This window comes from Festucalex cinctus, chromosome 14, assembly GCF_051991245.1.
Source record: "Festucalex cinctus isolate MCC-2025b chromosome 14, RoL_Fcin_1.0, whole genome shotgun sequence".
NCBI classification, from domain to species: domain Eukaryota; kingdom Metazoa; phylum Chordata; class Actinopteri; order Syngnathiformes; family Syngnathidae; genus Festucalex; species Festucalex cinctus.
Genome location: NC_135424.1, coordinates 16,492,079 through 16,506,197, shown reverse-complemented (window position 1 = coordinate 16,506,197; position 14,119 = coordinate 16,492,079). Strand labels below are relative to the sequence as shown.

Genomic DNA, 14,119 nt, shown 5'->3' with positions numbered 1-14,119 from the left:
ATGGGTGACATCCTGTGTCTGTGCTTGTGTTCTGTTTAGTTGGACAGCCTGATAAGATTGCTAAAGAATTATATCCAGTAAAGTAATAGTAGTCTCTAATCTTAATAGAATCCTGTGTGGGATTAGTTGAGCCCCGGAGCACTTAACAACATTCCTCTAAAATGGCAACATTTCCTCACTGTATGTATAAGTAATCATGTGGTTCTGTTGTATTAATTTAGTCCCCAAAATGTGCTTGAGCAAACCCGCAAATTAATGAATAGATCGAAGAAGGTCAACTTGTTCATGAACGCTGTTAATTCATGTGCTATTTCTCTTTGTCCTCTTCATTGCAGACAAAAACAACTGCAGGGCCCATTGCACTCGAGCTGCATTAAGTATTTATACTCAGGGCATACATACATTATTTCCTGAATTATACCACCGTGTCAAATGATTTAAATGAAGTAGGTAAGCAGGAAAAGCTTCAGCGGATCTTAAATGTCCAGTCAAGTTGCACCAAGAAATATTTGTATGCAAAAATTCTCATTAACGTACATCACAAATTAAATTTACAGAAGCTGATTTAAATGTTTCTCCCCTCTCATTGACCTAATGCAGAGAAGTGTAAACATGGCTCACTTGTTTCTTATTGGATCTTGTGAACAACTTTCGAGAAGCTACGCTCGGCACCTTTACCTGTCATGTTAATGACAACAACATCTTGGTGAAGAATACCACATTTGCATTTTCCAGCAAATTTAGTGGTGGAGCTTCAAAAAACAATTTACATAAACAGACTTTCTTATTGAAGATGCTGCAACAATCTTGGGGGAGGGAGGAAGGGGAGCTCCTCTTGTGGTGTCTTTTTTTTTTTTTTTGTCTCTGAGGAGCGAAAGCAAAAAAGCTGATGAGGGCAAACAGGACTGCATGTACACTGCTCAAAAAACTTACATGACATATCCAGGAAATTAACTAATGTAATTTGTGTCAAATATTCAACTCAACTGAATCAGGCTGTGAGCAAAGTGGTGGAGATTCTGTTGTCCAATCTCTGATAGTTTGGACAGAAGAATGCACCTGAATGACCTGCTGAGAGTCTTTTTTTTTTTTTTTTTTCTTTTTTAAGGCACTGGCACCGATCCACATGGTCATCCCAACACATCGGAGCAGATAGCAGACCGCTCCAACTCTTCTGTGGTACTTGCCTTTCTTCTGGTAATGTATGGCACAGAAAAGAGGCGAACTAACATGGTTCCACTAAAACCAGAAAGGCCAGAAAGGAAAAGACAAAGTCATTCATAAAGCAGAAAATACATACAACCTTTTATGTATTTATGTATTTATTTATTTATTTATTTAAACATTAAAACCAATATTAAAAGAAATATTACTACTGTATAATTTATAGATCAAGCAGATGCAATTTCTTCTGAAAAAACAACAACCTTGTGTTCTTCTGTATTAAATTAATGTATTTTGTGTCCCTTATCACTACTTGATGCACAGTATATTCTCATATTATTGCAATATTCTTTTGTAAGTTTGCTGGGGATGAACTCAATTTCAAATGTTGTTTTGGAAACTTCCTGTAGGGCATTTGTCACCTGTCTCTGCTGCAAACTCACAGGACTCTTCTAATGAGGAGTGTGCATCATGCTCATGGAAAGTGATCCCCTGACCAGGTTTGGGAGTATATATTGAGAAAACATGAAATTCTACTCTACTTAACTTTTCCTTCCTTCCTCATACTTTATTGCTTTGGGTAATGATGATACAGTGGAATCTCGGATTACAAATTTAAGTCGTTTGTAACGCAAAATGTTTGCAAATTAATGGAATGTTTCCTGATTGAAATGAATGGAAATATAATTCATTTATTCTAGGCCCAAATTGACATAGTCACCTTATTTTTTCTCAGGGTCATACAGCACTTTAGTGTTTATATTCGGATACAAAATTGCTGACGGAGCATTGTGTTGTAGGATGCAGTATGGATATTTATGGTGAGTATACAATTGTGTCATCACACAATGAAAGATGGCAAATTAAAATGCAAGAAAGGGAAGAGGATTTAAGGGCAGACTTTCACTTTTCTGGCTGGGCTCGGTGCTTCCACCTTGAGCTTGTGATTTGTGAATTTACGACTGCCCCAGCTACAACCATAAAGGTTCATGTGGTTGTCCATGTTCAGCTCGTTGATGGCTTCCTAACAGTATCGCCTGCAGTGTTAATTTTCTTACAGTATGAGCCTTTCTGAGGGCTAACTAAAAGCAAAAAGATACAGCAAAGATACAGTAGCTTATTTGCACACAGCTGTTTGAGCCGTCTGCGTGTCTATATTAAAATGGTTCACAATCAAAAATATAGGGTAAATAAAAAAAAGGGAAAAAATTGTTCATAAACCAGGTTGTTTGCAGCCTGTATTTTATTTTCCATTCATTTTCCTCTTCAATAAGCTCGAATAAAGAGAGATGGATGAGCATGACATTCTTGCAACCAACCATTTTCTTATTCTTTCTTCCTTTCTTCCTTTCTTTCTTTCTTTCTTTCTTTCTTTCTTTCTTTCTTTCTTTCTTTCTTTCTTTCTTTCTTTCTTTCTTTCTTTCTTTCTTTCTTTCTTTCTTTCTTTCTTTTTATTTTTAAATGACATGTGACCTAGGTTTAGTTACATCAATCTAGTGCCAAAGTGGGGACAGCCACTAATGGTTGAGCTATGGTTCAGTCAGCAAATAAGAGACTAACAGAAAAATGACTCCTTTGAGTAGCCACAGATTGAAATTAAGACGGGCATTAAAATAAGCAATGCTATATACTATCTGCTCCGTAGTGCTGAATAGGGAATTTGACCCATATGGAGATGTATTTTGCTGCAGTGTTAGGAAAAAATCTTATGTTTGCCACCCCCACACGCAAAGCAGGAAAATGTGACCGTACTGCACCAATTCCATGACAATGTATTAAACATTTTCCGCAGTAATCTACCGGAAGCATGTCTTTAATGCTCTTAAGTGTTTTCTGTTTGTTTGGCAGAGATAACGACAAGCAAATTGAAATTGAGTTCATTTCCGCATTGCATGTAAGTGAGAGAGGTGTCCAACGCTGAAAGCTTTTCCTCTCCAGCCTGATCAGTATTCATTCGAGTTTATCTGATGCAAACTGCGCCGAGGTTTTATTGCATTTGAAGCTGGCTGTCACTGAAGAATTTATGCAATGATAAACACCCCTGTATGCCGATCAGTGAGAGAGACAAATCATAATATACTTCATTAACTGAAATGGTGAGTTTCCCTTATCTATTAACCCCTCTCTCCTCCCTATCTCTCCCCATGGTAATTGAAAGAGCAGATGTCATAAGCTAATTGGCTCATCAGTCTCAGGCTGCTCAGTCCGTTTACATGTGAAAGTTGGGTTTCCAAATGACTTCACATTTTCACTTTAACCTGCACACTGTATGAGCTCTCACCAGGTACCATGAGAGCTGCAGGGAACTGCCAAAGTTGAATCTAATTTCAAAATCTTTAGAACAATTTTTTAAGCCATTTTAAGGCTGTAGTGTATCATGACACTGCTTTTAAGAAATTGCCCTTTTCACCTCTTTTGTGTACATTGAAAGCACACTGGATTTCTCTTCTAGCAAAAAGTCATTAGACCCCTTGACATTCAAGCCTCTTACACAGAGATACTGAAAAACTGCCGTGTTGACTTTGTCCCCACCTCAATTTATGTTGAACATTAACACAAAAAAGGTGGGGGGAAATGCCAGCTTTTGCACAGCCTCTAAATGAGGCTATATTGACATCATTCCACTTATGTCATGGCTCTGAAAATGCATCAGAAGGCAAAATAAACTGCCGGGTTGACTTTCTCCCGCCGTCCCGTGTCAGTGTCGTTTAAGTCCATCATTGTAAAAGGTGGAAACAATACTGGCTTTAACAGTAGCATAAAAGGGGCTACACGGACACCACCCTGCCTCTGTTCAGACTTCTAAAGGACAACAATTGACAAACTTTGTCCACTATTCCTTGTAGAAGAGTGTCAATAAGTAAGTAAAAGGGGGTACACAGCTCTGATGTTATGTCGTGTTGACTTTTTGCCACCATTTGTAAAAAAGCAGGAAGTGCAAAAGGCTCTTTTATTATAACTCTTCCAGAGACCCTCAAGCCAATTTAACTGTGTTAACGCTGGGACTGATCTGTTCAGCTTGACAAGCTTTTTATTAAGAGGAGATTATTTTTAACAGCTTGGCGACCTAATCACTTGCGACAATCTTAAAATGAAGATGTATTACAGATGGCCATGAGTGTGGTACGTTTTAGTACGGCGAACAAACTCCTTTGTATCCTTAATGCAATGCCAGTAGTGGAGCAAAACCAGCAGTGGCAAAGCAAAGTGAGAAGAAAAATGGCTCTTATACTTTGGGGTCAGATTATCACCAAGACTAATTTACTGTGAGCTCACATGTGGGAAACATCCATCCATTTTCTTGACCGCTTATTCCTCACAAGGGTCGCGGTTGGTGCTGGAGCCTATCTCAGCTGGTTCTGGGCAGTAGGCGGGTGACACCCTGGACTGGTTGCCAGCCAATCGCAGGGCACACAGAGACGAACACACATCCACACTCACAAGCACACCTAGGGACAATTCGGAGCGCCTAATCGACCTGTATGCATGTCTTTGGAATGTGGGAGGAGACCGGAGTACCCGGAGAAGACCCACGCAGGCACAGGGAGAACATGCAAACTCCACCAGGGAAGGCCGGAGCCTGGACTCGAACCCGAGTCCTGAGAACTGGGAGGCGGACGTGCTAACCAGTCATCCACCGTGCCGCCCAGGTGGGAAACAGAGAATACTTTTTTTTTTTTTTTTTTTTTTTTTTTTTTTTTTTAAATAGCTCATCTCTATAATCAAGGAACAATTTTTGGTCATGCCGAAAATTGGATTAATAATCAGTTTCTGGAAAATGACATCACTGGAGATCGTCAGAGAGCATCAATGTGTTTATTCATTAAAAATGTCCACTTCGATGTTCACAGTGACATTGTGGGACACTTCATCTGCACACTGCTTTTAACCCCCCAGCATTATGATAATGTATGCTCGTCCACATTATTTGCTGAGATTAGACTGATTTTCTTAATGAATGCAACTACAGAGCCCTTCTTTATGACTAAAATTCTAACTGGCCCATTACTGAAGAGTCGACCCGTAGCTTTTACTCCTTCAGCATACTTTTTTTGTTCTAAATGTAAATTAAATTTACAATTTTCGATTATATAGGTCGACAGCAATTTTAGGCACATGGCAACAGTGTAATACAGTTAAACCATAAACATAGGCGAATCATCATCATGTCCTTAAGAAAGAAAATTTTTGATCATTATATAGTCATATCCCTTATCTTGTTGAAAATTTCTCAGGAACCATAATCATTCGCACAAAATGATGGTAACTGGCCATATTATACCAGGCTGCACAGATTGAACCAAAAATATTTTCTTGATCATCCAGATCTGAAAAAAGCTTTTGTCAAGTATCATGGCTCATTTGGTAGAGTGGTTGTCTCACAGCCCGAAGGTTGTGGGTTCGATCCTCAACCCTTGATAATGTTGAAGTCTTGTTCAGCAAAGTGCTGAACCCCCAGTTGCTCCTGATGCTGCTTTATCAGTGGGTAAAATGAGGAGACAGTATAAAAGCGCATTGAAAACTAATACAAATGAAAGCCCATTTGCCATTCAAGATCAGGTGCATCCGCCTGTGCCTCTGTAAACATCTCAAATGGCTGATAATAAGATAGTAACAAGAGTAAGCCTGCACGCTAGCACAAATGTGTCTTTGGAGAGCATCTTCGGAAGGGAAAAAGAACAAATGATGGGAAAACAAACGAGGAACTGTGGCGACCGGCTCTTCAAATGAGGCAATAAAGCCTACAAAACTGCTTCGTCACATCGAGACCATCAAGACAAGCCTGGGATTCAAATCTAATGCCTTGCCAAAGATGACGATGACGGAGACCAAAACAAAAACACGGACCAGACAAGTTACACAATTCAGATGATGAGAAACAAAGGCAGGACTCTCACTGCATTAATTGCTGGTTGATTGTGTATTTAATATTTTGTTTTTATTTGTATATATCAAAAACATTGGTTTATGTTAAACTGTTATGTATTACTGTATTATTAGAATTTTAATCAGTTGTAGATTTACAACATTGGATGTCCCTGTAATGCATTTGCATGTAATGTCTTGTGAAAATGTAATAAATGAAAATAGTAGTATTGTCAACATTTTACCACCCTTTCTAACTGACTTGTGACATTTATGAGACAATATCTATTCATCACTTGAACAAACAAGGCAAAGTTTGGCTTAACTATGCATAAAATGCAACAACCAAGCTCATGTTTTCATGTTAATTCACAACCAGTGGCATTACAAATTACTGCATTTGTGGCTTAACTTTGTTGTGAGCTTTCTCTGGAGAATTATAGGATCTATTTACTCATAGAATGTTAAAAACATGAGCCAAACATAAATTTTGTTGAGCTGACATTATCCCAAACATTTCTAATTAATAAGCTCAACCACCAAGATCTCCTTAATTTGATGAAAACGGATGCCAGGAAGATGTTATTAATTAATCAGCTTTATGCTGCTATAAGTCATTTTTGAGTAATTAGTCAGTAAACGTGCCTTGCATAACAACACCACTGAAATATATGATGCAAATGGAGTTGCCAGAAAAGTAAATACTGTTGATAGTAAAGCTTCAGCTAAAGTGTATTGTTCAGTGTCATTAAGCCGTAATGATGAATGCTCACTGTGTGCCTTTTAAGACATTCTGTTCATATAAATTGATGATTCAAGCATGGGCTCATTGGCTATAGATGGTTTCTTTTTAGAGCTTTTATTTTTTATTTTTTTTTAATTATTGTTATTTTACGTACACTTCTCAAGGTCACCAATTAAGCGAAGAATCAAAGAAACCTCACTGGCTAGCACTGATTAATGGAACCCAAGAGCATAGGTCTTGTGTTTAATTGCATAAATATAAAATTGCAATCATTTGTATAAATGTGCAACTTGTGAACATAAATCATTTGCATACATGAACTGGATGTTACGCCGCATTACAAATGACACGAGATGAGATGTAAATTTCATGTCAATAAAGGTGTCAACAAATTGATGGATCACACACATTTCACCGGAAGAGTCTCTCCTGGATGATTTCATTCATTGGCTCTGTATCATTGCCACTGCAGCTCTGGAAATCAAGTTCCAGATCAAAAGGTAATGCTGAGATTACAGTCACACAGCAGAGGCAAGCAGACAATAAATACATCATTCTGTTATTGAGACGTTTCCCTGCCTGCTGCTTTCAAAGCGCTTCAGCCAAATGAATCCTGAAACAAGTGCATGCAACAGGGTTTGTACAATGTATCTCATACTGTGATCATCAAGGAATAACATATTTATTGAATTAATCAAAAAGTAGATAGAGCAAGCTCAAGAAGAATATTTAAATGCAGATTCGACTCCTTTCCAATTTGGGATTGGCTTTCAGATATGTTAAAGTCCTGCTTCCTCGTTAGAAGATGTATGTCTCGAGTACAAGAGAAACTAAGGGGGTTGATCTAAACAATTTATAGTAAGACAGTGATGCAATGCGAGCTTGCAGTGTTCCCTTTTTATCATGGAACTCAACGTCGTTTGAAGTGAATTCTGGGCAAGAAGATGAGAAGAAATTGTTTGTAGCCAGTAAAACAAAAAGACACATTTTTAGGAGCGTCTCACAAATTCGCTTTACAAGCTATGAGCAGCAAAACTAATAGATCTGTCTCCTCCTACAGGTAGAGGACAATGCAGCCCTTAAATCCTTTGCAATCAAAATGATGTATAATGCAACCCATGGGTAAGATGAATTATTTAACTTTGTTTATGCATGGCTGTTGATTTCAATATGTGCAATGCATCCTTAAGTGAGCTTAAAAGTCACTAACACTATTGTTAAATTTTATTTAAAAAAGCTTGATGTGTATTTTATTGAATCAAATAACCTGTGGGAGACTTCAGTTGTGGGAAGCATTCCATTGTTTCACTGTACTATACTTTAATTCTCCCTTCCAGCCATTTTACGCTCATGCGTCTTGCTGAAGGTTAATGACCGACTGAATCCAAAAGCTCTGCGGATAGCTTGTAATCCTAAAACCTCTGGCCCTGTAGACTGAAGCCGCATTGGGGAGAAACAAGGTTGCATTATGTAGAATGTAATACTGACTTGTTCAGGGGCAAGAAGAAGAACACGGTTGCTATACGACGCCAATATTGCCGCTTATATGCCTCCGGGACAAGACATTTTTCCATGTCCAAGGTCACAGCTGTCAGAGGTGCGTCAACACAGCAGCAAGCTTAATTGTGTTAAGGTCTACGAACCATCTAGGACTTAGATATTCTTACATAAGTCTTGTCTGTGTGCCGAATGAGCATGTAACGAGCATTCCTTGGCAAAACGTTTTTTGTTATTTAAATGACAATTGTATAAAAATACTATATATCTAAAAAGACCTTCTTATTTATACTGCAAATATTGACAGCATGAAGGAAAACACAAGACGTGCATGCAGTTTTTACCACCTGAGTCATTTTCTGCATTCTTTTATTCTGATATTAAATAATCCATAAAGTAAAATTATATGCAGATAGGAGCCTGAGTCAACGTTTGTCAATTCAAATTGCAATATTTCCTAAGGGAAAAGTATGGTACACTAACTTAGATATATGTAATTTTTTTACATGACAAAATCCCATTTACTTTTTTTTTTTTTTAAGATAATTTTAATACAAACCTACCAAGTAAACCTTATATGATACATTTTAATTATATAATTACTCTAAATTAATAATAATGAGAGAATTTATTTTAAATACAAAACATATATTGTTTGAATTGCATAATAATCAGGCTACCTATGTATCATAAATAGCACACCGTCGCTGCTATGTAAAACAAACAACAACAACAACAACAACAACAACAAAAGTCCACTTTTTCACTTTTTACATTTTTATGTTTTTGGGATGAAACTGAATGCAGACATCCCAAAAACGTAAAAATAAAAAAGTAATTATACTTTATTAATACTAAATACATAAACATGAGGATTATGCATTTCAAATAAATAGGCTTTATTAGACTTGTGAATATGAATCATTTAAGGTTTATTTGGTAGGTTTGTATTGAAATTATCTAAAATAAAAGTAAATGGGATTTTTTTTTTCGTCATAAAACTACATAAATCTTCAAAGTTAGGCTTAAATATTTCTGTGCTGTATTTCTGTCAAAATTTGAATTTTTGCTTAATTTGCTACATGCATGTGCACTATAACATCAAACTGAGTTTCTTCCTCATCTGTTTTAGACTGTACATTAGAGAGAAATTTAAATCTAATATGAAACAAAAATACATTTAAATATTCCAATACCTTTAGACTATTCATGCTAATCTAATCAAGTTATGAAATGTGCTTATGTTCGCAGAAAGGCAAATGAGCATGAGATAGGTAAGACAATGAAGTGTTATGGTGCTATGTGTGTCAATGAATATAGTGATACATGTGGCCTATGATTTTACGTTGACCAAATGCACCAGAAAAAAAACGAGCCTGTGGCTGTTGATTTGCAGTGGACATGAATCTAGAACTGACAGGAATGTTTTACTGCACTATCGCCCCCGCTGCCACTGCCCCCCCGCCACTTCTGTGTAAACCTCTTCTGTGTCTGTCTGCGGACATCAAACATAATCGCGCAGCTTTAAATCACGGATGCCTTGGAAAAGACACTCGGCGGCAATAAGGACATTGATCGTGAAGTCTGACAAGGTGGCACAATGTACTCTCCAAACATCCTGAGCCATTAATACTTTGCAGCACATTTACACTGAAATCAGCAGGAACAATCAAGCTCTGCAGGCTTTTGGGTCATCTTTCTTTGAGAGAGAGAGAGAGAGAGAGAGAGAGAGAGAGAGAGAGAGAGAGAGAGAGAGAGAGAGAGAGAGAGAGAGAGAGAGAGAGAGAGAGAGAGAGAGAGAGAGAGAGAGAGAGAGAGAGAGAGAGAGAGAGATGTATCTGCAATGATACCTCCCTTGACGAAAGCAGCAAATACCCAGAAAAAGAGAAATCAATGCGAGTGAGAGAATCCTTCAGGGTTTTGCTTCCCACTTTAGACTGGCCCAGCTTCTTTCAATCTGCATCATTCAGCATATAATGTGCCCGCAGCATAAACCCACTTACCTCCTCATAATCTCCTTCAGACAAACAAAAACTTATACATGTCATTTATTCTTATACATTTCCTCGGTACAAAGAGTGATTAATACATTGCAAGTCTTTAACATTTGTTTTCCTTTCAACACATCGCTGTGAGAGGACAGAAGCAACATTGGAAGGTACCTCTTACCCTTCAAGTCAAAGTCTTTGGCCGCAGAAGCGTGTTTAGAGCTGATAAGCAGGCTGGTTACTCTCGAGAAATGGACTTTCGTTTTTTGTTTTTTTTAAACCGCGGTCTTTTCTCCATTGCGAGTAAGAGAGAAAAGCAAGACGTCTCTTTGTTGCCTGTTGGTGTTACACACTGTAAGCCCGCTCAATGCAGCCCCAACAAATATGCTACATCATGCTTATAAAATGCTTTCCTGCCATTCTTATGTCAAGATAACATGTGAAGTCAAGAGAATGTAATAGACAAGTTGCAAAAACAATACATATGATGTATAATGCATAGATTGGTATGTGCTGTATCATCCAGTTATTATGCTCATGTAGGGGAAGTCAACTAAAATAAATAAATAAATAAATAAATAAATAAATAAATAAATAAATAAATAAATAAAAAATAAAAATAATAATAATAATATTTTTATCCATCTCAGGAGGCGGCCATTTTGCAACTTGTTGTCCATTGAAAATGACATCACAGTTCTTTAGGGTTCAGGTGACCAATCACACGGCTCACCTGTTTTCTGAGTTTGGTCATGCGACCTTTGCAAGCTGAGCCGCGATTGGTCGTTACCTTAGCCCTAAGCAACTGTTACGTAATTTTTAGTGGACAGTGCGTGACAAAATGGCCGTCCTCTGAGATGGATAAAAACAGTTGGATTTTCCTGCTTAATTCATGTCCCACAAATACAATATTTATCAGAATATTATGTTTAGATGAGTTGGGCTGCATAGAATATAATATTGTAAAGAAATCTTTTGGGTTGACTTCCTTTAAATGTTAATATCACCACTGATTATGGACATTCATATGTATATACACAAACAAACAATAGACATTGCTCCAGATGATCCCCTTGGCTCTATTACAGTACATGTCAGTCTCATAAACAGAGCGTGCGGATTCCATTTTGGGTGTTTGGCGGTTGTCACTTGAGAAATGTACCCTGCTGCTTGATGTTTCTTCATTCCATCAGCATTCAATAGTCAAAAATCCCTGTCATCACAGTGGAGATTTGAACCACATGAACCCATACATGTGCATTGGGCTTAGCATGTTGACTTCACAATAGAGTTTCTTCCAACGCATCTGCTCCCACAGTGTATTGGTAATCCTCTACCTGGAGTTACTGGTCTCTGCCAGTCTGTTGTTCATGATGCCGAGGGCACCCACACCCCCAGAGAAACCGTTATGGCGCGAACTGCCGCAAACTGTCCTGGGATACCCGTTGGCCGACTCGGAAAGCTGCTTCTGCATGATGGCCAGCGACACCTTGTTGGAAGCAGCCAAGTCTTTCATAGATATCATCTCCCCGGACATTCTGCGTCCCTCAGTGTCACTGTCACACTGTCCGTCCATGTATGTCGGATGGCGACCCTTGGAACCTGGCCGGATGGCGTTCCGTCTGCCCAGGAAGGTGCTGGCCTTATTGCAACGCTGGCAAAACAAGCAGCTCATCTTCTCCAGCATCCAGTTGAGCACCTGCTTAATAACAATGGAGATGACATTGAAGAGCGAGTAGATGCAGCACACTCCTGTTAACATGAAAAGGAAGTTGGCCACCCGGTAGAGGCCTTGGTATTCGTAAGCTGCAGTTTGACTGCTAACAAAGTCCCCAAAGCCGATGGTACTGAAGGTCACGAAGCAGAAGTACAGTGAATCTAAGTAGGTCCAGCCCTCCACGGGGGTGTACATCGCCGAAGCACAGCAGGAGATGGTGATAGCCGATAAGCCTAGAATCAGCATGACATGGTAAACGGAAGGTTTCCACCCGGGGAGGCAGAAAGCCGAGAAGTCCCGTTGAACTCCTGGTGGGAGGAGGCCACTGTTTCTGATCCGCCTCTCCCTCACAGCCTTCATGACAACGGCCAGCAATGTGATTATGCGCTCCAGGAAGAGATTAAAGAAAAGGATGGTGGCAGCGCAGCCCAGGAGCCCGTAGAAGATCAAGAACACTTTGCCTGCAACTGTCACAGGGGTTGTCATCCCAAAACCTGCAGAGACAGAAGAGAAATTCCACATTAGGAGTCGAATTCTTTCTGCGGTTCGACTCCTGGGTAGTGTTAAATCAAGTCCTTCCGCAGGTCAGAATGAGTTTTAAGAGGCTTAAAAATCTTTGTGCTTTCGAGAAAATTAGACTACAAGGTCGGGGAGGTGTTGAGTATTTCAAGTAGATAGACGCCGGTTGAGATCCCTCTTAATTACTCCTCAGAAGTTTAGGAATAGGAACTATTAGCTGTAAGGCCCTCTGTTGTGTGGCCCTTGGGATGGGGACTCCTGTGTAATGGTCCCTGTAAATGGTTGAGACATGGAATGATTGGAACAAGGCATCTATGTGTCAGCTTGAGGGGCATGATCTGCCGATCATGCCAAGGCTGTTTGGTCTTGTGTCAGTGCACAGGTTTTTCAAAATCAATGAATTCAAGCTCAAATCCGGATTGTTTTCATAGTTCATTTGGCACTTATCATGTAGTTTTGATCTGCATTTATTTTCAGACTCCCCCAAGTTTAGATCATATTCATGTTTTTTCCTGTCCATCTGATGTCACGTTTTCTTAATCTTGTCTTTTAAGTTTCATCTGGTCATTTCAGCTATCGTTCAGTATCTGACGAACGACTCGTGATGCTGTGGCTGCTGAATGTACGCTTATACTATTGGTGGGAAGGCAAAATTCAAGGACAAAAGGTCAACGTGGGGAGACAATAATGTCTGTAAAACGTCTTAGCTAAGCTTATTTCCCCCCAGTTTTAAAGTATGGCTCCCTACTATCATCTGATTTCTGAGTCAATTACATTAAGTGTTCAAGCGGAGGAGACGCGTGCTTGTCATTCTCAAGTGTCACACTTAGGTAACCTCTATGTGACAGATTTTTGAGAGCAGAAATGTTCCTTAAAATTTCATTGCTAATTTGTCTTCATACTGTTGTTGAACTTAGTCGTGTACTTGAGGATTAACTGCAAAGAAGAAGAAAGAAAGAATATTAGTAGAAGAAGAAATAGGACAGGGTAAGCTAAATGTTTGCTTATCTGGTAACTACACTGCGGCTAAATTGTTTTATTGTGGCGAATATCATCTTTGATTACACCTCAGCATGGTGCTGTAGAGTATCGAGTAGTCTGAAAGAAGAAAGAGTATTAGTAGAAGAAGAAATTGTGCAGGCTAGGCTAACTGCTTATCTCGTGGTCATACGACACTGTGGCTACAAACTCTTTGTCATTTTTTGCTGTGGTGAAGTCTACACAACCAAATCTTCTATTTGTGTCCAGCAAAAGCACGAGTCAGGGCACTGCCTTATTGGCTAATGCTGAGTTCACGTCACAATCATGGAATCCGGTTCTCGATCGAAATAGGTGTTGACCAAACACGCATTAAGACTTGGATGAGCGAATTAGTGTGGTTTAACATTTAGCTCCAATTGGTTTCTGGGCACCAAAAGCCCAGGATGTTCTTTCAGATACATCCGACACTCGGGGTATTGCTGAGCTTTGACTCATTGTCAAGGTAAGTGAGGGAAAATGGTCAAATTTTGGCTAATTGTTGTTATGAGTGTACCGCACTAAAGGTGCGAAACAAGCTCACAAACATTGAAGGGTTGAACTTTGAGAAAGAATTAAAAAATAACATGCACTCTAATCACAGTA

At 39.0% G+C, this 14,119-nt stretch overlaps 1 protein-coding gene across 1 annotated transcript in view; it reads right to left on the bottom strand.

The window, feature by feature from the left end:
* Nucleotides 1–10,204: 10,204 nt before the first annotated feature.
* Nucleotides 10,205–14,119, bottom strand: part of kcnk12 (potassium channel, subfamily K, member 12) — a 34,975-nt gene continuing 31,060 nt past the window's right edge. The window contains exon 2 of the mRNA XM_077495412.1: nucleotides 10,205–12,471. Coding sequence (XP_077351538.1) covers nucleotides 11,594–12,471 — 878 coding nt within the window. The 3' untranslated portion in view covers nucleotides 10,205–11,593. The remainder of the gene's footprint in view (nucleotides 12,472–14,119) is intronic.